This window comes from Brienomyrus brachyistius, unplaced genomic scaffold (assembly GCF_023856365.1).
Source record: "Brienomyrus brachyistius isolate T26 unplaced genomic scaffold, BBRACH_0.4 scaffold35, whole genome shotgun sequence".
NCBI classification, from domain to species: Eukaryota; Metazoa; Chordata; class Actinopteri; order Osteoglossiformes; family Mormyridae; genus Brienomyrus; species Brienomyrus brachyistius.
Window position 1 is genome coordinate 4,085,285 of NW_026042310.1, and position 21,512 is coordinate 4,106,796.

At 48.4% G+C, this 21,512-nt stretch overlaps 2 protein-coding genes across 7 annotated transcripts; one reads left to right on the forward strand and one right to left on the reverse strand.

The window, feature by feature from the left end:
• Positions 1-4,928: 4,928 nt before the first annotated feature.
• On the forward strand, positions 4,929-14,565 carry si:ch211-284e13.6 (uncharacterized). 6 transcript variants are annotated; one of them, XM_048997881.1, is made up of 7 exons: positions 5,284-6,044; positions 6,991-7,893; positions 8,706-9,658; positions 11,680-11,918; positions 12,164-12,224; positions 12,561-12,613; positions 13,208-14,565. In XM_048997881.1, exons 1-3 carry the CDS (start codon positions 5,994-5,996, stop codon positions 8,715-8,717), a joined length of 966 nt encoding a protein of 321 aa, XP_048853838.1. In that variant the 5' UTR covers positions 5,284-5,993; the 3' UTR covers positions 8,718-9,658; positions 11,680-11,918; positions 12,164-12,224; positions 12,561-12,613; positions 13,208-14,565. The 6 variants fall into 6 exon arrangements, with proteins under 6 accessions (XP_048853840.1, XP_048853838.1, XP_048853834.1 ...); XM_048997877.1 differs by lacking the exon at positions 12,164-12,224 and having other exon boundaries at positions 5,284-5,828; positions 5,938-6,044; XM_048997883.1 differs by lacking the exons at positions 5,284-6,044; positions 12,164-12,224 and adding an exon at positions 4,929-5,235.
• Positions 14,566-15,199: 634 nt separating this feature from the next.
• si:ch211-284e13.5 (uncharacterized protein LOC793850 homolog) lies at positions 15,200-20,237 on the reverse strand. The gene is made up of 3 exons (XM_048997871.1): positions 18,295-20,237; positions 17,793-18,170; positions 15,200-17,464 (listed from the first exon to the last, which is right to left on the reverse strand). Exons 1-3 carry the CDS (start codon positions 18,815-18,817, stop codon positions 16,875-16,877), a joined length of 1,491 nt encoding a protein of 496 aa, XP_048853828.1. The 5' UTR covers positions 18,818-20,237; the 3' UTR covers positions 15,200-16,874.
• Between the last annotated feature and the right edge of the window lie 1,275 nt (positions 20,238-21,512).

The following is a 21,512-nucleotide window of genomic DNA, read 5'->3' on the forward strand; positions in this document are numbered from 1 at the left end:
GTGAATCTTCTTTTTTTTTGTGGATTGCCAGACTGCATCACAGAGCAAAGGAACACATTGTATAGGAAGTGGTCACTTAATTGCTGGCTAAATGAATTCTGAATAATCTTCTGAATAATAATGTGTGAATGTACAGGGACTGGACAATGAAACAAACACTGGTGAATAGCGTTTAAGATTTCACGGCAGTACATGCATGACCTGTTCACTGATTGCACATTCTATCTGGAAGAGCAGAGTATGAAGGTTGAATTAGCAGAGCAACAGCACAGCTGTACATGGAATATTGAAATACACACGACATAACGGTAGACATGTGAGAGTTCAAAAGAGGACAAATCGTTGGTGCATCTGTGACCAGGACGGCAAGCCTTTGTGGTGAGAGCTACGGAGTCCAGGGTAATGTCGGCATACCACCATGACGGACGGACCACATCCAACAGGAGTAACTGTGGATGCAAGAGGAAGCCGTCTGACAGGGACGTCTGGGCACTAGTCTGGACTGTATCCAAACAAACACAAAACCACAGCCGCCCAACTCACTGCAGAATTAAATGCACTCATCGACTCTCCTGTTTCCGCAAAAACTGCTCGTCAGGAGCTCAGCAGGGTCAATATTCACAGTCAGGCTGCTACAGCCAAACCTTTGAACACTCATACCAGTGTCAAATGCTGGTTTCAATGGTCCCAGCAGCACAAATCTTGGGTTGTGGACAATGTGACACGTGTATTGTTCCCTGATGAGTCCACCTTCACCGTCTTTCCCACATCTGGGAGAGTTACGGTGTGGAGAAGCTCCAAAAAGGCTTATCTCCCGGACTGCTGTGTACCCAGAGTGCAGCACAGGGGAGGATCAGTGATGGTTTGGGCTGCAATGTCATGGCGTTCCATAGGCCCAGGACTTGTCCTAGATGGTCGCATCACTCTCAAGGACTACAGAACCATTCTGGAGGACCAGGTTCACCCAATGGTTAAACACTGTAACCTGAAGGTGGTGCCGTGTATCAGGATGATAATGCACCAATACCCAAAGCAAGACTGCGGCCAAAATGGTTTGATGAGCATGAAAGTGAAGCTAAACATCTCCCGTGACCTGCACAGGTACCAGAGCTGAATATTACTGAGCCGCTTTGGGGTGTTTTGGAGGAGCGAGTCAGGAAACGTTTTCCTCCACCAGCATCACACAGTCATCCTCAAGATGAACTGATACTGAATCAGCCGCAAAAGGAGGCCCTACACCTTACTAATCAATGATTATGGTCTAAAACCAGGTGTTCCAGTTTCACTGCCCAGCCCCTGCATCAAGAGCCACTTGATGTCTGAAAAGTGATGAATTCCCACATGTGCCAAATGCACCATCCATCCAAACAATGACTCTGCTACGATCAGGTAAGAACAGAGATAACAGTAAAACCCAGAACACGCAGTGAGTCAGCAGAGCCTGAATTAGAAAAGAAATTGAAACATTGTATCTTAGGAAATGAACCGGGAATTAACCAGCCAGCTTGTCCCAATGGTCTAAACTGAAATGACCCGTTTACTTCAATTATGGAGCTGTGGCTCCCCCTCTTGGCAGAACAAAGCACCTGCAGCCGCTTATTTAACATTAGAAAGAAACACCGAAATATTAAATACACATTTTTTCTGTTTTTTTTTCTTTCTTTTTTTGCCGAGATGTCATCTGTTGACTAGACGACCTGCTGTGTTGGCACCTACTCACAAGGTAACAGCCCTCCATCCGCATTTAACCAGGCAGCATCATAGCTGAGCTATCAGGTCTTAGATACCGGCAGATTCCCTTCTGATACTGACGACTTCAGCAGAGTCATCCATGGCTTCAGCCCGTGCTGCGGTTCATGTGCAATTGCAGATCCCATTGGCACAGGGAAATGGTAATGTAACCATGACAACCTGGCTCCGTTCCAACCTGTTCCCGTCAATCAGCATTCCTGGCCATCCCTGCTGTTTCATTGGCCACGCTGTTCCTGCCTCCTCATCTCAGCCAATAGCAACACTCTGACAGACTCTGACTGCGGCCCGTCGCTCATCAAATGTTCCATCTCAGCTATAATATGAAGTCTGAAATCACACACCAGCTGTTTACTGGAAACCAGGCACATCCCAAGTTAATGTTGAACGTTTCTGTTGCAATTCCTTCATTCAGAGGTGTCCACTTGCTTCTGATAACCCGAGGCAGAAGGAGGGTTTGTCTGTTTTAATACAATGAACGAAAACAATCATGAACCTTCTGCTTGCTTATTTTAAACCCTTAATGATTTATTCACTGAGAACCATTTCATGGAGAAACAAACCATCTCATTCCTATAAAGGATCTTCACCGCCCGCAGCACTAGAATGTTCGATGGAAATAAATTCTTCCCCTGCAGAATGTGTCAGGTGATCGCGTTTCTTATATGTAAATCAGGTAATAATAAGTATGGTTCATAAAGACCAGGATTACCTGGCCCCCACAGTAAAAAAATCAGTGTTTACTCAGACATTAAGAAGATGGCTCATATCTAGGCGTGAGACAGGTTTCGTTGCATTGGTTGAGTATGAGGAAGCGGCTTTAATGCCCTCTATCCCCACTGGAGGGCAGACGTTGCTTAGCCACAGTCCAGTTCACCTCACCTAGCATTATCAGCATAGAGGCAACGCCCCACGTTACTGCTCACCTCAATAATGCGACTATGCACATAGCCACAGGGGGGCAGTGTTCGACAACATCGCGGCTACTCCCCTGTTTACAGCAAGTGGTCCCCGCGTTCTGCCCTGAGGGATCACGGCTGCCAAGCTTGAGCCTTAGTGTTTACCGACATGGTGGTCTGTGGTTCGGTATTTTTACGTATATAGTCATTCGAATGCCTCGCGACTTGTGCCTCCACCGCAGCCGATCCGGTTGCGTGTGTTTGAACCGGAATCCCCCAGAAGTAGTGCAGCAGTACTCGCAGCCTTTGTGACTGGCATGCTCCCGGGCATTGCGGTTACCTTCTGCTCGCGTACACTGGGGTAGAAAACACAGAGCAGGTGAGGTAAACACAAACCAGCCCAGCGGTCTCACCTGTGATAAGACTCAGTCCTAGGACTTCTTGGCGAAAGCTACAGCACGCAGAACGCGCTAAGATCTAACCCCATTTAAATGTATCTCTCTGTTTGCGCGTGTATTTACCAAGAGGATATAGCAGGTTTTACACTGTGGTTCTTATCTGCGGTGAGCAAGCATGCTTCAACAAACTGTACATAGTATATCCTTTGGCTTGGAATTTACGACAGAAATTGATGAGCTCTAGAAACATGAGAAAATACCTGAATATTCGTGGGTTTTTACGCCCTGTGGCTGTGTTTGCATCATGGGAAATTCTAAAATTTCATGGAAAAACTCGCACTATGTTTAATAAACCGCGATGGTTCTCGATATTCCTGTCACTGTTGCCTGCCTACGACCCCAGGCAAACTGGTTGGCTCCACAAGTAAATTGGCACACAAATTGTTCTCCTGATAGTGTGATGTTTCTCTTTTAAGGGTTCTAATCTTATAATGACTTGCATTATGACATCTTAATAATTGTAATGGGCATAGTTATTTTAATTGGTAGCACATTTATTGGTTATTTGAATTCTTTGATGGTTTATTGTTGTGATTTTATGGAATGTTGCGTGGTTTTATTATTAATAAAGTATTTTTCTGCCGGGATGAAGACAAGAAGGACACCGTTGTGCTTACAAGTCGACGTAATCCCGTTATGACCAGTAAGGGAGAAAGAAATTATATGATAGTGTGATGATTAAATGGACGTGCAGTTTAAGCACCACATCTTTCTGCCATTGACCCTATGTGAAGTTCCTTTTAGGAACCATGGGAAAAATGTTTATGTGAGTCTGGGGTCGAATCCCCGATGAAGGAAAACTCTTACTGCACAGGTCTGCGTCTGGGCAGATTCTTGCCCTGCTACGGTGATTGATCACCGGTGGGGTCTCTACACGTAACCTAGTTAATAAAACCCAGGTGGCCCTCGTTGGGACGAGCTTCTTGTTACGAGGTGAGCTCGTTCGCTTCGGAGGCCGGGGCGGAGGACGTTCGGTAAGGGCAGAGGAAGCCGCCACCATGGGGATAACGGGGCAGCTCTGTGATATTGCTCTGAGGGTTTCCAGTTTGTTTTCCTTTGTCTCAGTTTGTTGGACTTAAAGGGACCTTGACCCCATTTTTTGTTTATCACGAAAAAGACACCAAAACCCCTTTGTCTGAGAGAACTCCGGCGTCCATACATGTCAATTTACCGCCGGTTCCTGTAAAGAGTGGAAACATAGCACCTCAGTTGACCATATCAGGGTTGGGTTCTTGTAAGGTCATCAGTACCATATTACCAGTGTGTGGGTTTTATGGTGATTTATTATTTATTTTTTAAACCGATTTCATTTCCATCACTTTTTTTACGGTAAACTTTGTAACGTAGGCTACATTGTATGCGGGGAGTAATGAGGCATGCACATAGGCGCAGTTAATTGAACTACATTTGTCCTGAGGAGATTAGATATGTATCAAACATAGTTTAAGGTATGTAGTATGCATTTTTAAATAACGATGATCCACTTTGGTCGCCCTTAATGGAAAGACAGCTGCGCCGAAAACCGAAACCAGGCGAGACTCAGACGTCATTTGTGAAGCTGACACCTATAAACCATCCCGCTGTACTTCAATCCTCATGTACAAACTGAATCGCACGCTTACAATTCACAGCAGCCGAGGCGGCAACACGCTGGATCTCACGCAAATGCAATTGGCTTAGAAGTAGGACAAGAAGGCACCTCCCACCGTCGATTTCTATTGGACATCAGTGCGCCGCTGGGAGGTTCTATTGGTGAATGCTATTACGTCAGAAAGCCAAGGTAAGGCGCTTGGCCAATGGCTGCGCGTCTAAGGAGCACGATCAGTACCAAAATCATATTAGGAGCGTTGGACGCCTGTCCGCACCAAAGTGGTGTTTACACTTTCGGAATAAATGCGGCTTTGACAGGTTATAAATCTACCAAGCAGCAGTTATTTGCCCAGCAATCGCACTGCATCTCCCCTAAAGTCTGACCGATATAAAGTGCTCTAGAACAATTTTCAAGCATGGGAACGAATTTCGGGAGAAGCTAGATTAATTTTTATTGCAGATAATGCACAATATTACACCATCGGAAACAAGAGTTAATGCGCGTCCCACGGAATCCAACGGACATCGATAACACTGAGGTAATCCTGAATGGGCCGTAATTATAATTATTATCCATTTTCAAATTATGCCTACTGTAGTAATAAAAGTAGTTTAAAACAGGTGTTTCGTAAATAATGCGTGCAATCTTAATTATATAGAAGTTCACATAATTCAGGGTTGACTTGCATCGTTATTTGGTCGTTTAAAGAATTTAAGTCAGACGTAAAAGGTGATTATGAAATAAACTGTAACAATTTCCTGGAAACAAGGTATTTGTTCGCCGCTTGTCTTGGGCGTTTGAAATACAATGTTACAGGATGATGCCAATGAAAGAAGATTTTTAAAGGGTTTATTGTGAGTCTTTTGGGTTTGTTCTTGTGCGCTACAACTATCGCCGTTAGGAGGACCAGTTGCTGTCGCAGTTGAGGCGACGCGGGCGGGGCCAGCCCAAATAATGACGGAGGGGGGGGGGGAGCCGAAGACAACAAACCCGGCGGAATGTAGGCCAGCATGGTGACCCAATTCCTGCGCGCAAACACGGCGAGCAAATGTAGAACACGCCGTTCCCTGGCCGTCGTCGGGACTCGGCGCGGCTCCAATGAATTCTCCGCTTTCTCTCTGTGTCAGGGATGTATGTTGGGGGGGTGCCGTATCCCCAGGAAAAAAGTAAAGGGGCGCGTTTGTGCCCCCCCCGCTTGCTTAATCATATTAAAACTGCACGTTTTATTTTAATGATCTAGGTTCGTGATAAGGGGGCAATCCCAGGAACTCCAGCGGTGACTGTGACGCAGGACTGATGGTCTCGCGCAGGAATACAAGACGTACACATGATTTCTTGAAAATTTTAGTAATGATCAGCAAAGCCCCTTCACACCCGGTTTAGGATTTATTTGTCTTGCTAAAAATTTTTAACAACTCAGCAGAGTAGCTTGGCGATTATGGGTGTGTCCGAACGGCTGCTGCAAGGGCTGTGTAAATGTGCGTCTGCTTGCGTGCGAAACTTTAGAGCGCGCGCGGGGGGGGAGCGTAGGCGTGTGTTTCGGCCGGGCCTCCTTTGCTCGCGCTGGTTAGCGTGTCGCGAGCCGACGGACAGCGCAGCGTGATGGATATTTTGTTTTGGGCCCCTGGCTCTGACCTACTTTCCAGCTTCCTTCATACCTGCAGAGCTATTTATATCGACTTCAGCAGGCCCCGGGAGCAGACAGCCCCTCTGACGGGTCTCCGTTCCCCCCGCTTATTGCAGAAACCTCCACTGTGGGCGGAGCCAGCCTGGCCGCGACGGCACAATCCGCTATGCCTAGTTACAGGACGTCGGGGTCTGGCGGGGGCTTATCCCCGGGGAGGCGGATAATTCAGTCTCCCAGCGTGTGTTGCCTTGGAGAGCCCGGCCAAATGAGGTGTTAAGATGGGCCATCCTGTCCTTCTGCTGTCATGGTTGGAGTTTGTGCCTCGCAGTGAAGGGAATATAACCCAGTATAAACCGGCATTTGGTTGGGAGAGTGACCACACCGTTTGGTTACATGGAACACCTGGAGTTTCTGTCTTTGGTATAATTCGCAGCTCTGCAGGGCCACTGAATTGGTAGCCACCTCTGCCTTATTATTGATGCAGAAACTGTGTCATTTGGCAACTAGCTCGTCCTCGATTTCAGGGCTTTTCTCTCATTTCAGAGATGATCGGGCTCCCCCCATTCGAAGAAACGTCTGAGATGTGTGACTAAATTAGATGTGCCGATCTGTGGTCCCGCAGACAGGGCTGGTCCTGATGGTTCTGGTTTGTATCTGTGCCTTTAGGAACCAGGAGGTCAGAGGACCATGGAGAGGTGGAGGTTCGCCACAGAAGAGGCCGGAAGACCTGGGTGTGAGACCGGCCCCGACTCGGATGCCAGGTCTGTCGAGCAGGCCGGTGCGACAGAGACGGATCGGCCTATCAAGGTGAAAAGGGAAGAGCTAATTAGCGCCCCCTGCAAGGTGCCCCGCTTTCGGTATGTGGACTTCCCCTCCCTGCACCAGTGCATCCGGCAGCTTACCGTCCCCCCCCTGGACAGCTGGCTGGCACGGTGCCCCCCGCCACGGGGGCCCACTGGCGCCGCCCCTGTGGCCGCCAAGGATGGTGTGCCCAACTTCAAGTACGTGGACTACCCCTCACTTCACCACTGCATCCAGCAGCTCTCTGTGCCGCCCCTAAAGACTTGGAGATCTGAGGCGGCCCAGCCCCAGGGACACGACGGCGGTACCACAGTAGGTTCTGGTGCAGTGAAGCGGGACTGGGATGGGCAGGCCAAATCCAACACACGGAGCAGCTGCCCCGCCCGAGACACAGGGGTCTCGGATGTTTCACCTCCCCACCAGCGTCAGGTTGACCCACCCAAAGCCTGGCCACTGTTGGGCTCAGACAGGCGGTGCACCCAGAAGGAGGCGGCGGAGCTACCCGCCGGATCTTTAGATCTCAAACCGAGACCTCCTTGCTTGACGTCTAGCAGAACCGTGGCTGAGGAGAACCAGGAATCGGGGGTCGACAGCCGCTGTTCAGGTCCAGAGTCCAGCAGAACGCAGGGTGTGGCACAGTCAGAGGGTGGCCCCCGCCCAGATGAGCTGGTGTGGGGGATGGTCCCCGAGTGCGTCTGTCCATTTTGCCAGAAGATGTTCGCTGGTCCAGAGGAGCTGAAGGTCCATCAGAGGCAGCACCGAGACAAGGTGGGCTGGCGTCATCCATGCACGCATTTCAGTGCATCTTCCCCACACGCGCTGAGTCTTTTTGGGAATATGGGATTCCCCGTAGTTCCCGAATGGAGGCAGTAATATCTGTGTCAGTTTGGCTTGTGTTTCTGAAGGGAGCCTTAATCGTTCGGGGCACAGAATCAGACGTAGCCGAGCTGAGGGAAAGGTGTCGTACTGTAGTCTTGTCAGGGGAGTCACCAGTAGGCCCCCAGTAGGGCCAAAGCACGGTGAGGTCCATCTTTAACTGGCAGGTGGATGTAGCAAGCTGTGCCGCACATGGAGAACCTTGCGGACCAACCGGACGAACGAGGGTTACGAATTTGAATGCAGGAAGTCACAGGGTGAACAGATCAAGGAGAAATGCCATTACAGCCAGAATAACGAAATAGCGATGACTATGTTTAAAAGCACGTATGGAGGCACCTGCAGGAGGAAGGATTCTTATTTGTCATTGGCCAATTGACATTGCACGTACGAAATGTAGCGACTGCCTCTGTACCAACCAATAACATAGACACACACACACACACATACACATACACATATACATGCATAGCCTATTGCTAATTGGCTACTATACCATACAGGACATAGGAATATATATTTGTGGGAATTCTCTGAGAAATATTTAAATAAATGACCTGAACATATAGCACTGTATGTATAGTATGTATATTTAATGTATAGTAATTTTTTTTTATAGTTTTTTTATTTATTGGTGATTTTTTTTATTGGTGCTTAAGTTTAATCAGTGGCCAATCATTGTTTTTGATGTCATTCCTTCTCAGAAACTACACTGATGGCCCAGATGCCGGAGACACCCTCCCCCCTTCCCCCCAGCCTCACCTGTCGAGGCCTGTGATTGGCCCACGGTTCACTTGCCCCAGCGAGCTTTGTTGTCCCTGAGGCGGGTGATTGGCTGGCAAACTACAGGAGTCACGCTCTGGATGGAAGTGGGTGGGGGGTGGGGGGCATGCTGTATTACATTGATAGATACGGCGGACGAACCATATAAGTCACAGAGGGGGAAATCCTATGACTTCACATCGATCAGAGTTGTAGTGATGATGCAGTAATGGAGCAAGCAGCCCTTGACTTGGGAGCAGGAGGCGAGGAGACTGGGGGGGGAGCATATTAATGCCTAGAGATGGTCCCGGTCTTACAGCGTGGTCCTTAGCGTACCTTCCCGGCGAGACGGATGGAGCCTCACTGGCCTGCCCTGCTGCAGACCGCTGTCTTCGTCTCTGGCCTTTCATGCCCATTCTGGTAGAGTCCAGGTCGTCAGTAGATGTGAGAAATAACCTCCGTCTCTGAGCATAATATCTAGCTTTAGGTGCCTCTATAACCCCAGCTTCTGTTACACTAGAAAGACACTTAATTTAGGGAAAATTTATATATATATAATAGGCTATAGGTTTTGCTATCTAATCTTTTTATGCTTTATATATTTTTTATAAACGGTAACTCAGTGATTTTTTTGCTGTTAGGTCTAGACTAACTTTAAAATCCTTGTAGATTTTTTTTTTTTTTGTTTGTTTTTGTGTTTAAAGCGTTTTCTGTAAGTGTGCATTAAAGGACTGCTTCCACATGCCACAGCTCCACACGCGTGACCTTGGATAGGTGTCCTGGGACGCCGCAGAGGGCAAACTCGGTCCCCCCGGGGACTTCACACAGTAACGCACAGGGACGTGACGAAAATGTGGAGTTTTCATTCTGTGAAGACATTAACGTTAAAGTAAATGTAAGGAAAATTAAGATATTCATATAAGCAGAATAAAATATAGACTTTAGCAGATGCAAGAGACTCTTACATTCTGGTTTCCGCGGCCTTATGTCTGTCAGTTAAATTGATGTAATTCGCTATGTTACCGCGGTAGAAACGTTGCCTAAAGAGACAACGAAGCATCCGTCCATCTTCCAGTAACTTATTCTGGTCTATCCTGCATAGCACAAGGTATCCTGGATGGAATCCCAGTGTGGGATTCGAACCTACAACCCTGGAAGTTTGAGGTCACCATGCCGCCCTACAATAAAACGTTTCACGAAAATATACATTGCTCAGAAAATGTTACTGTTTACGTGTGACGCAAGACGACAGCAAATTGGCCGTATGAATTATTGACGATTTTCCCCTTATGGACTGAATAAATTATGAGAGGAGCAGGTTTTTTTTCCCCCTGCATTTCAAATTAGCAGAACTAGTTACTTGAAAACAGGAATTACGAACCAGTTCTGCACTGGGAGTGTTTTCGGTTCAGATAAGCACGTGTACGGTGCCCAAGACAGGCATCAGGCATATAGTTGAACGATAAGGAGGACAGGGAGACGTGCGAGAATGAGACGGGACACAAGTAACGTGGGTGAGCTTGTCCTCATTTACATGCTGTTTACGTTCAGATATTAAAAATGAAACCAGACCTTTGCCTCAACAAACAGGCCGCTGCTTCTATCCAGTTTACTTCTCAGCGATGACGTCTTCCCCTCATTCTGTCTGCCCTCCTCCTCATCTGAGCTCAGTAGATCCTTATCAGAATCTCCTCCCATTCCCCCACCTGCAGATAGGTGAAACCCCCCCCCCCCCCCTACACTCCATGACACCCTTTCGCATACATGCGCTGGTCTCTGGATGTCACACGATACGCAGTGGGGGGTTGCTGGGTTACGGTTAGCAAAACTGATGGCGGTTAGCGAGAAGCTGCTAGCTCTGGTGTGACCATTCAACTTTGGGCCAATGAGACTGCAGCTCCCTCTATAAGAGCACGACAAGGGCTCCTCGGTGCCATCCATCCGTATTATGACAGCTTATCATGGTCCGGGGTTGTGGGTCTTTGCGTCTCAAACCCACTGCTGTTGATTGACAGCCAGGTCTTTGGTGGACAGTAATAAGGAGCATGACGTTGATCACAACTGACCCACTGACTGATGTCTTTTCAATTTTTTTTTTGTGCAAGAGGTCAGTGGCTGGCCACTTTGCCCCCTGGGTGCCACACTGGGTTTTAGCCAGTAGACAGTCTGCTTGGAGTTTTTCCTGCAGATTCTCATTTGAAAATGATGGAATCGCTCTCGGGAGTATGAGCAGTAGTGAGTTCAGTCCTCTTCTGCACCAGAAATCTGTTGCTGGCCTCCTAACCCCATTCATCTCGCCCTCACTAGCGCCCCCTACCAGTCGCATGGTGGCAGACACTAAGAAGAGTGTTTGCGCTCATTCTGTTATGTCTGGCTGAAGCACTGTCCTAATGGGGTGTGTGTGTGTGTGTGTGTGTGTGTGTGTGTGAGATCCAGGCTGGTGGCCTCAGTGGGCAGGCAAAGATTTGTTACCTAGGGAACAGCAAATTTTCAGACCTTCCAGGGAGGTAGTGTCAAGAAAAGTCACATCTAACAGCAGGAATCCAGATCTATCACTTTATGTGAACAAAAAAATGGGAAAAGACCTTTAAAAATGAATCTGGCAATATATTCAGATACCATCTCAAATCATCCAGCCCAGGGGCCATGATCGAACCCTGTCTGTTAATGATGAATGCGATGAATGATGAAAGGCAAACTTATATAAAACTGAACTGAAGTATTATATAGGTCTACGCACATAAAACGTCATCTCGTTGTATTCAGCGATAAAATGATAAATTTAGTCCAAGCAGGAAGAGGAAATAATCCCTTGTTCTCCATAAAAAAGCAACGAGCATATATTTTACATAATATCTAATTAAATATCAGACCCAAACTTATGCACATGCATTTACATATTTCTCGTCTTTCTAGTTAAATGTACTCCGGTTACGGACCGAGCTTTCTGAATTACTCCTAAGGGGAATTTGCCCAGCAAGCGGAGCGTTTTACTTTTGCTTTGAGAACGTCACGAAGTTCGCGGACTGCGAAGCCGGAGTGACCCAGAAAGCCAGTGAACCGAACCCGAACGGATCACGAAAACGGGTCACGAGGAAACCCGACGCCAGGGAGCCGAAGAAACGGACGACGGGGGCGATCGGCAGCAGTTATGGGTGAGACTTAACGTCCAAAAACCCAACGCGGCAGCGAGAACCTACATTAACTAAATAATATCCCTAACGTTAATATATCCGGTAGGTTATAAGCTTTTTGTAATCTTCGTCATAAAACTCACCTATAGCAAGTTATATAAAAAGCAATAATCTTAGAATGAATCAAGCATCTGAGTTATGTATTACGTTGAAAGTAACAAGAGTAAACGTCAAAAGGACATTTTCTTTCCGTTTCGTTTGTTCAGTGGTGGAAAAGTACTCTCCGTAGAAATACAGATACCACACGGTACATGTTACTCAAATAAGGTAAAAAAAACCACCTTACTTTTAAGGTAAAACACCTGGTTTTAAAAGTACATAAGTAAAAAATTCTACACATTAAAATCTAACGATCTTACTCAACTGAATCACAAATCCAAGGAAAAATAAACCTGCTTAAGCACATGCAGTAACGATTTATGTTTCGTAATTTCACACCTCTGGTTTTGTTTAGATTTACCAAACGAAGCACTCTGTTCATGTCAACTTCACCCCCAAAAAAATCTAAAGCCTCTCGAGATGTTAGCTGGAATGTTGTAATATTACAGACTTGGCAAGAGTTTTTTTTTCTCTCAACCGGCTCTTTCTCTCCCTCGTCTGAAGAAAGAAACGCAAAGCACTCTGGGACTGAGAGGAACGACAATAGCAAAGACCAGGTAAGGCAGAACCTCTCCGTTACCCAGCTGTCTGCCACTATTTACACCCTTGCGATCAGTCTTGATGTTCAAGCAGCTGTAGATCCTCCTCCTCCTTCCAGAAAATTTGTCAGAGCCCAACTCTGCTCAGACCAGAAAGCGAGGCGCCCTCCACACCAGGGTTGACATTCAGTGTTGTTGATCGTTGGCTGCTGCATAATGACCCCCCCCCCCCCCCGCAGCGGACCTACATATCTGGATTCAAATTGTTTGACAGAATTCATCAGCGATAGGGCTGGGAACCGCTAACCCGGTACAGTTTTCAAGCAGAATGTCCCGAACACTCCCCCCCCCAGCAGGAGAATGGTGGTGGTTAGGCCCGGAGCACCCTGCAGGGCTCCAGCTGCCTGGTCCTCCTCCACCAGTCAGCAGGGATATAGCTTGAGTGCTGCGATGACAGCTCCGTCTGAACATCTAATGGTGACTTGACTTTAGGGATATCGGCCATTTTTGGTACGACTTCATCAAACAGACGTTGAGAATCGCGCCTGAATGTACGGAGATGAGTCTATCTCTGTCAGACTCTGATCATCTTCCCGTTCCCTCGCTCCACAGTGCCCCTCATGCACTGGCAGACTCCAGCCTTGCCTGGACAGCGCAGGGCGCCCCCTGCAGTACGTCCAGTGCTCTGCGGGCGCCAGGTCCCACCGCTTCTGCCGCTCCTGCCTCTGCCCCTGGGCTCCTTCCCGTGATGCCGCCCCCGAGAGCTGCAGCAACGGCTCCTGCCAGCTAGTGGCCACGCTCCTCAGCTGCGAGACGGTGACGGACACCAAAAGCCGGGTCTTCGGCTGCCCCCTCTTCCGGGCCTGTCCCAAATGCCACGGCCTGATCATGCACGATTCCGGCTGCAAGTATGTCGTATGTCAGCCCTGCGGCCTCAATTTCTGCTTCATATGCCTGCAGGACAGCCGACAGTGCAGGAAGAAAAGAGAACTCTACTGGTCGACAGAATGCAATAAACCCCGGGCAGCCAGGCAGACGTTTGTCACAGGGAGTCACTAATGCACGTGGACGTCGGCTTCCATCCTTTTCTGTCATGGCAGGGTAGAAAAAGAGAGAGCAAAGAACAGCTTCCAGTACTACAACATTTAAATTAGGCAGATAATTTGCGTAACGAGCTGCAAGGCCTCAAAAGCTCATTGCTGCCACCTGGAGGCAAAAGACACCTTGAAAAAAATGACACAATATCAGTCATCGCTTCTTTGATATTATTCTTTAAAACACTTTAAATCATATTCTAAAAACAATACTATACTACAGTAAAAGGAATTGTTTGATTTACATTGCAATATCTGAAAAAAAAAATAATTTTGGATGCCAATTTTTGTTTTAATCATCTATGATAGGAATCATAAGGATTGAGGTTAATTAGGACAAGGGGTCTTGTCAAAATGAACACTAATTTACAAATGAGCAGCTTGGGGGTCCATTCTGAAAAGTGGTCTGCAATACTGACCAAGACTATTGAAGTTCACTGTTGGCAGACAGCCTTTGCAACAGCTGGAACATCTCAGACATCAAATCCATCAGTCCGTCATCAACAACGCAGCTTCGGTCAATACAGGACGCCTGAACTGTCTCTGTGCCGTAGGAGTACACCAGAGAGTTCGCCCTAACCCCAAATACCTGTGTATTTAACTGCATGTCATACGAAAAGTTAAGTCTCCTCTTCCAAGCCATCTCAACAGTTGTAAATGCATAACCAGGTTTTGTCAGCAGGAGGCGACCACACTGGGGTACAGGAGCACCAGTCTTCAGCTACAGAGTTTTCCTCATTCCACCTAAAGCCATTCTTCAGCTCAGTGCTGTACTTGTGTTTCATTTGATAGGCAAAGCCTGGAATCTTCAGGCCAGAAAGTATTGCGGGAGCATTATTATTTGATTTATTTCTAAATAAACAGACTATCAATTAACTGCTGACGGTCCAGATTTCACCCAACAGCGATGCAGTGGCTGCATTTCAGCGACATGCCCGACAGCACACCGTCCACCTGCAATTTCAAAATCGAAAGCCGGCTGTAATTAAGACGCTCTCTGGAGGCTCTGTGGTCCACGGAGATGGAGATCTCCACCTGCGCTCCAAGCTTACGCCCGACAAGGCCTGTCTCTGCTCTGTCGCCTCAGGTGACCGATGGCGAGACAGACAGGAACAAATATGCACGGTTCAGTCATTGGACCTTTCAGTCTGTGCTGTAAGGTAGCCAAAATACAGAAAGCTCCTTAAATCACAAACTTCCATCCAATTTTTGTAATCACTAAGCTAATACTGCAGTGTCTTCAAAGCCGGTCCTGGGGACCAGCAGCCGGTCCTCATTTTTGTTCCCTCCGAGCTCCTTGCAAAAATGTGGACCGGCTGCGGGTCCCCAGGACCGGGTTGGGAAACATTGCAGTATTGGTTCACAATGAACCTGCAGATGAAAAAATACAGGTAGGGGGGTGCTGGGGAGGGGAGGGGAGGGGAGGGGAGGGAGGGGGGATCGCAGGGCCATCAGAGGTTGCATTAGCCCATGCACGCACACAAACGAACACACTCCATAAATACCATCCTTTTTCATGAACCCGTAGCTTTTCATTAATGTACAGACATTGGGTACAGAAAACCTAAGAGGCACCGTAACACTGCGAATCATCACACACCAAGCATACAAAAAGCAAACATGAGTTAGAATAAGACACAATTAAATATGAAAACCACCAGCAAAGCGTCTGTGGAGGAAGAATTCCCAGCTAAACGTGCTCCACCGTCCGCACACCGAGAAACACAGACGGTCTGCCTTCAGTAAGTCCCGTGCTCCCACAGAGCGCGGCCGGGAGATACTATCGTGCTGCCTTCGAACCCGCGCCGGAGCTGAAGCAGCTAGTGGCCAGTCCCTTCATACCCTCAGATGTTCCCGGTCCCTCCATCCAGAAACCTGTTGCTGGGTTTTACGTCCATCGGCTTCTCTCCAATCTCCCATGTCCGGCAAAAATAACACTTATCCTTAGAGGACATGAATCCTTTGGTCACCAGTAAAATCCAACAAATTCTGAAATTTAGAGTCCAGTTAAGGCCTGGACACCAACATAAAGAAATCTATTGATTGTTTTCATACTCCCACCATTACATTTTGTACAAATGTTGTGGAAAATTATTACAGTACGTACGTAAGAAAATAACTTAGAATGACCAAACCAATCTTACCACAACTGGCAGAAACACAGCACCAGTAAGGCAAATTACCAATTTAAGAACGAGGCAAACAAAGTGTTAATGGAAAAAAAACACACCAATTTTCAACACAATATATCAGGGTTATTCAGATCACGGCCCTCGAGGTCCAAGCCCTGCTGGTTTCCCAGCCTTCCTTTACCTGTGAGCCGGGTGTGAAGCCTCTGACCAATCAGAATCAGTAATCATTAGTAGTAATTATTATGCCAGGTAGTAATCAGTAACTAGCTGGCAGAACTGAAAACAAGGCCTGGATTTGGAATCGAGGTACAGATTTGAAGAGCCCTGCAATAAATGCTCGACATTGATTTAAATCATCGACCCTTTCATCCAGTACGGGGTTTCAGGAGCCTGGAGTCTATCCCAACCAGCAGGAGGTGTCTGGCATGGGACATCCAGGAGGGGGCGCCAGTCACAGGGTGCACATATACCCACAATATGGGCAATAGAGGAACACCAGTATAGACTTTGGGCTGATGGCGGAAAATGGGACTGAAACCCTGGATAAATACAATGAAAAAGTAAGAGGACATTCTGACTCTAAAATGATTTGAAGCTCCAGCCCAGCGAGTGTGAAGTGTTACCTCACATAAAATAAACCAACACTGGTCAATTAAATAATAGTAATTATCCATCCATCCATCCATTTTCCAAACCGCTTATCCTATTGGGTCGCGGGGGGTCCGGAGCCTATCCCGGAAGCAATGGGCACGAGGCAGGGAACAACCCAGGATGGGGGGCCAGCCCATCGCAGGGCATAATAGTAATTAGTACTGATAAATAAGTTTTGATAAATGAATTGACTTGAAATGAATTATCTGCACCATGTCTATCCAGAAGGGTTCACTGTAAACAAGCTGGACGGGAAACACCTCAACATACCATAGTACGTACTTCCCTGCTCTGTGCTATTTTCCACATTTGATCCCGGATTTGAACCCCAGCTGCCCTGTAAACCTCCATTTCATCGACCGCCCCCCCTTCGTCCCAGGTCCTCCTGGCCACTAGAGGGCATCAGCCATTCCCCTCCAGGGAGTGTGAACGCTGGTGGAAGCGGAGCCCCCCGCAGTTCCGGAAGGTCTTCCCACACAGACTGCAGGCGTACGGCTTTTCTCCCGTATGAATGCGGAAGTGCCTCGTGAGCGCCCACGAGTGGCGGAAGCGAGCGTTGCACACGGTGCAGGCGTACGGCCGCTCGCCCGTGTGGATGCGCTGGTGGATCTTCAGGTGCTCCATGCGGTTGAAATCGCGGCCGCACAGGGAGCAGTGGTAGGGGCTGCGGCCTGGCGGGAAGGCCTGCCGTCTCGGGTGCCGGCTGGACTTGGACCCGTGGACCTGGTTCTGACTGTGGTGCTGGCTCCGGTGCCGCCGCAGCTCCTCCTGCAGGTGAAATGACTCTCCGCAAACACGGCAGGAGTGGGTCCCGCTGGTAGGGGGAGTGACGCTGGGCTGGCTGCCATCGGGGCCGCTCACCCGGCTGCCGTAGTGGGGACGGGGCCCGGGGCCCGGATGCTGGTAGGCTTTGGAGAAGGCGGGAAGCCCACTGGAGGATGGCGCATGGAGGTCGAGGTCGGACAAGTCAGTACCAAAAACCGGGGAATCAGCTGGGTGGGACATAAAAAGAGCATAAGACGACCTGGAAACTCGAGACCCAGGTCCACATGCCCCGCTTACTGACACTCCAAGCAGGGTGAACCCAGAGCCCCTTGCCCCACTCCTGAAACACCCAACCCATATCTTTAGAAACTGAGCTGCAGAGTACAACAGGATCCAGACTATTCTCAATGGCCAGGTCCCCATACCACACCCACTGACACATAACCCCGCCCCTGCCACGCCCACTGACACATAACCCCACCCCTATCCACACATGCCACGCCCACTGACACATAACCCCACCCCCGACCCACACCTCACCCCTGCCACACTCACACAAAGAGTGGCTGGTGCATGCGGCGAGGGTGTCGGTGTCACAGTTCTGTAGGTGCAGCGGTTCTGGCCTCCAGTCCTCTAGTAGGCGTGACTGAGCCAGGGAGAGGCTGTCCGGACAGAAGTCATCCTCCACCCCAGCGAAGGCAGCCGGCACGGAGACGCAGCCCAGCTCCGGGGGGGCGCAGCCTCCCTCTGGCGACTCCTCCTTCACCTTGACCGGTTGTTCGAGCGTCGGGTTCGGCAGGCTGCCGCCTGGTGGGGACGCCGCTTTGAGGAATGCCCCGGTGTTACTCGGCACAGTTTCTGGGCACGGCTGGTCGAAATGCACCGTCTCCACCTGGGTGTCGGAGTACATGCGCGTCTGGCTGCTCTTGGAAACTTGGAAAACAGAGAGGTGGAAAAACATTGAATATTTAAAACATTCAGCTTAATCGCAACTTGATTCTAAACATTCACAGAGACAGAAACTGGCGCGCAGGTAACATTACACACGATCACACACCGGCTGCGCCTCCAGACTGGCATCTGGACGCTGCCTGGCTTCCTGCCTCTGGGTTCAGGTCGTGGGAGCAGACCTGTCCGTCCTCACGGATCTCACAGAAAGACCTGTCCCGATCTGGGTGCGCATCAACGCTGAGAAAGTCGAACTTCTCCTCCAGCAAGATGTCGGCGGGGTCCCCGGGCGCGCTTACGGGCGCCGCCGGCTGCTTCGCGGGCTGTGGCTCGTCCTGGGGGCCCGGCGGCGGTGGCGCTCTGCCGACAACGTTTGCTTTGCGCACGGCGCCCAGCTCCAGCTCGGCGCTCTGCAGCCGCTGCTTCAGGGATTCGTTCTCCCGCAGAGTTTCGTGCATTTGGTCGCGCACGTCGCGCAGCGCCTGGCCCACCAGCTTGGTGACCTCCAGCACGGCGATCTCCAGGGCCACCCCGAAGGCGTTGTGTATGGTGGCCGTGAGCTCGTCCTGGAAGGACAGCGACAGATCGGCCACCAAAGCCGCGCCGGTCTGCCTGTCGCCCGTCGCCGACATCCCCAGGCCGGATGTTGTCCCCACACCGTCGGTCCCGATCCCCCGGTTTAATGGGGCATGCCGGTGACCCGAATATCCCGGGAGGGGATGCTGCTTAACAAACCTCCCCCAAACTACTATATAACACCGCTAAACAACAAAGCACCGGGAGAAGCCGGAATGCAAACAACGACGCCCCGTTTAAACAGGACAGAACCGCGAATAAAGATGCGGCACCGGCGCGGATTCTTTGCAAATAAGAATACTTAAGAAAAACATTCATATGTTTCAGCAGTGTACTCCAACAAAGTGGACCACTTCAGCTAGCCGGCTAACTACCTAGCTTTACCTTGAAGAAGATCGCCAGTAATAATATTCAGCATAACTTCTCTTCTACACACATGAGTTTGTATATAATATATCTGAATTTTATAATTTAAATAGCAATCACGCCAAGCTCCTCGATGAATTCAAAATAATACAACAACTTTCCTTATTCTTGTTTGGGGTGTCGGCCAACCGGTTTCGTTTCCTGTGGTGGTCGATATGCCACATACGCGTAAATACATCTATGTTCCTAAGAAAGAAAATATAGCGATAGTAATTCATTAACGTGGACTTCTAAAACTGTTTTTAAAATGCAATGTGTATGTTACTTTTATTACACGTATAAAATGCAGAATTCCCGAGGGTCAAAAGCTTCACATGTGCCACACCGGAATAATTCATAGTTGACCAGCTATCCTGGATATTGCCTCCAATTGCTGACCCTGGATCAGTTTTATGTTTTTAAAGAAAACTGTCGAGTCTGAGAAGAGCGCCTGCATTTTCTGATCCAGAATCGGTGTTCAGGGCCACTGGCGATGCTATTAACTGGCGATGCTTTACACTCGATTATTGCTCAGGAAATAATAATAAGTGAAATCGAATAAAATAATAAAGATAATAAAAATGTAAATTTCAACGTAATAAGAAGTGAGAGTCATAACAGCAGTATATCAATATATCGCAAAAAGCAAGCATTAATCATCAAATTTTGCCTTGTTTTAATCTGGAAATCTCGTTTGCCGGGTTAGGTACAGTGCAATATCTGAGCGAGGAAAACGGTAAAATCACTAATTTATTACTACTTAGCTAAGGATTTGAAAATTATTATAATTTTTTGTTATTCTTTTTTGAAAACAACAAGATGCAGAAGAAATTCGCAAAAGAATTACTATTTCGTGTTACACAAACAAAACACACACACACAAAAAAAAACTTCAGGGCTATAAATAGACAGTCTATTGTCTTCTTGGAGGAGCGATAGAACTGAAGATGGAAAGGGCCCTTTTTCAAAGACAACCATCAAAGAAGCTCTCACATAGTGAACGTAACCGAGGTCTAAAATAAAGGACCTTTGACTTCTGTCGAGTAACTGTCACAGGAAGCTCTGAGCGCAGGGCGGAATGACTTTTTCTTATATCTTCGGTTTGCACACCGGGGGCTAAATTTACATTTGTTTATTTGGCTGCTACTTTTTTCTCTCATACAATTGAGAAAGCAGGGTCAGGGGTTAAGGGCCTTGCTTAGGGGTCCAATGGTGAAATCAAGCCTCAGGATTCGAGGCCTAACCCACTATGCTACACGTCGCCTCTTATTTGAATCTTGCTTTGTTGGAAGAGGTTGCGTAGCTCTTGCTACAGTACTGCTTACACTCGTACCCAGGAATTCATTGGAAGCACAGCAGCTTAGTTGCACTTATTCCTAGCTGACTCCTTGACAGCCGTTTGTTTGTAATGTGCTATCTGCTCACATTACTTTAGACAAAACCGTGTTTCAGTCCATCAACAGCCTTATAACACTGGTCTGTGAGCAGTCAGGAGGCCGTTTATTCTGGAGGTAACAGCAATGTATCCGAGTTTCCAAGTTTCTTTTGCCTGATAGCAAAATTATCCAGAGCCCTGCGGATTGTTTTGTCACACTTAAACATTTCGCTGAGACCGTTAAGCTTCCCGAAGCACATCAAGCTGCCCTCGTTCCACTTTGCTGCCTGCCGAGATGGAGACTGAACGGTTGACTGTCGTTCCAGCGGATCTGAGCAGAAATCAGGAAGTGTGTGATCCTGTCTCGGCGCTAGAGGCGACCGGGAACAGCTGAACGATGCTTTTGGCTTCCTAAGAAAGGCGACAGTGGCCTCTCATACAATAGTGTTAATTGTATCGCATTTAAAATGCGATCTGTCCCGTGTGCTTCCACTGCGCCCCGCTGCACGGGGGCAGCCTCTCTCAGTGCACAATGCACATTGTTCCCATCTGGAAGCGGAGCCGTTTGGCACTCAGGTGAGAAATGGAAATAAGAGAGGAATTGTTGGGTAGCCCCCCTCCACACACTTCCTGCATCTGTCGTTCCCCTTGCCGTGTGCCGGCATCGCAGCTGCGTCCATGCCCCATCGCATTTTCTCCAGTGAAAATGTCCAGCTGTTACATAACTGGGAAGTGGAGGGCCGCAAACGCGGGTAGTCAAAGAACGCGTTCCTGAAAACTGCGGTTCTCGGCAGGTGTTACGCAGATAATGACCTGTTTGCTAGCTGGGAAATTAACACACCGCGAGGTCTTCCTGGAAGATTTTAGGTTGATTTTCACATCTATTTAGCAGACAAAGCAACACACATTTTGGAGACTGCAGGATCAGCCAGACTCTGAGACAATAGGGGGTTAATCTGTCTGCTCGAGGG

What these genes read in the sequence shown, in the direction of transcription:
- si:ch211-284e13.6 (XM_048997882.1), top strand. Translation starts at nt 5,994, where the DNA reads ATGGTCTCGCGCAGGAATACAAGACGTACACATGATTTCTTGAAAATT. An exon ending in ATGATTTCTTGAAAATTTTA is followed by an intron (nt 6,045 to 6,990) that starts GTAATGATCAGC and finishes CTGTGCCTTTAG; the next exon opens with GAACCAGGAGGTCAGAGGAC.
- si:ch211-284e13.5 (XM_048997871.1), bottom strand. Translation starts at nt 18,817, where the DNA reads ATGTCGGCGACGGGCGACAGGCAGACCGGCGCGGCTTTGGTGGCCGAT. An exon ending in CCAGTCTGGAGGCGCAGCCG is followed by an intron (nt 18,171 to 18,294) that starts GTGTGTGATCGT and finishes CTGTTTTCCAAG; the next exon opens with TTTCCAAGAGCAGCCAGACG. An exon ending in ATGCACCAGCCACTCTTTGT is followed by an intron (nt 17,465 to 17,792) that starts GTGAGTGTGGCA and finishes TGTCCCACCCAG; the next exon opens with CTGATTCCCCGGTTTTTGGT.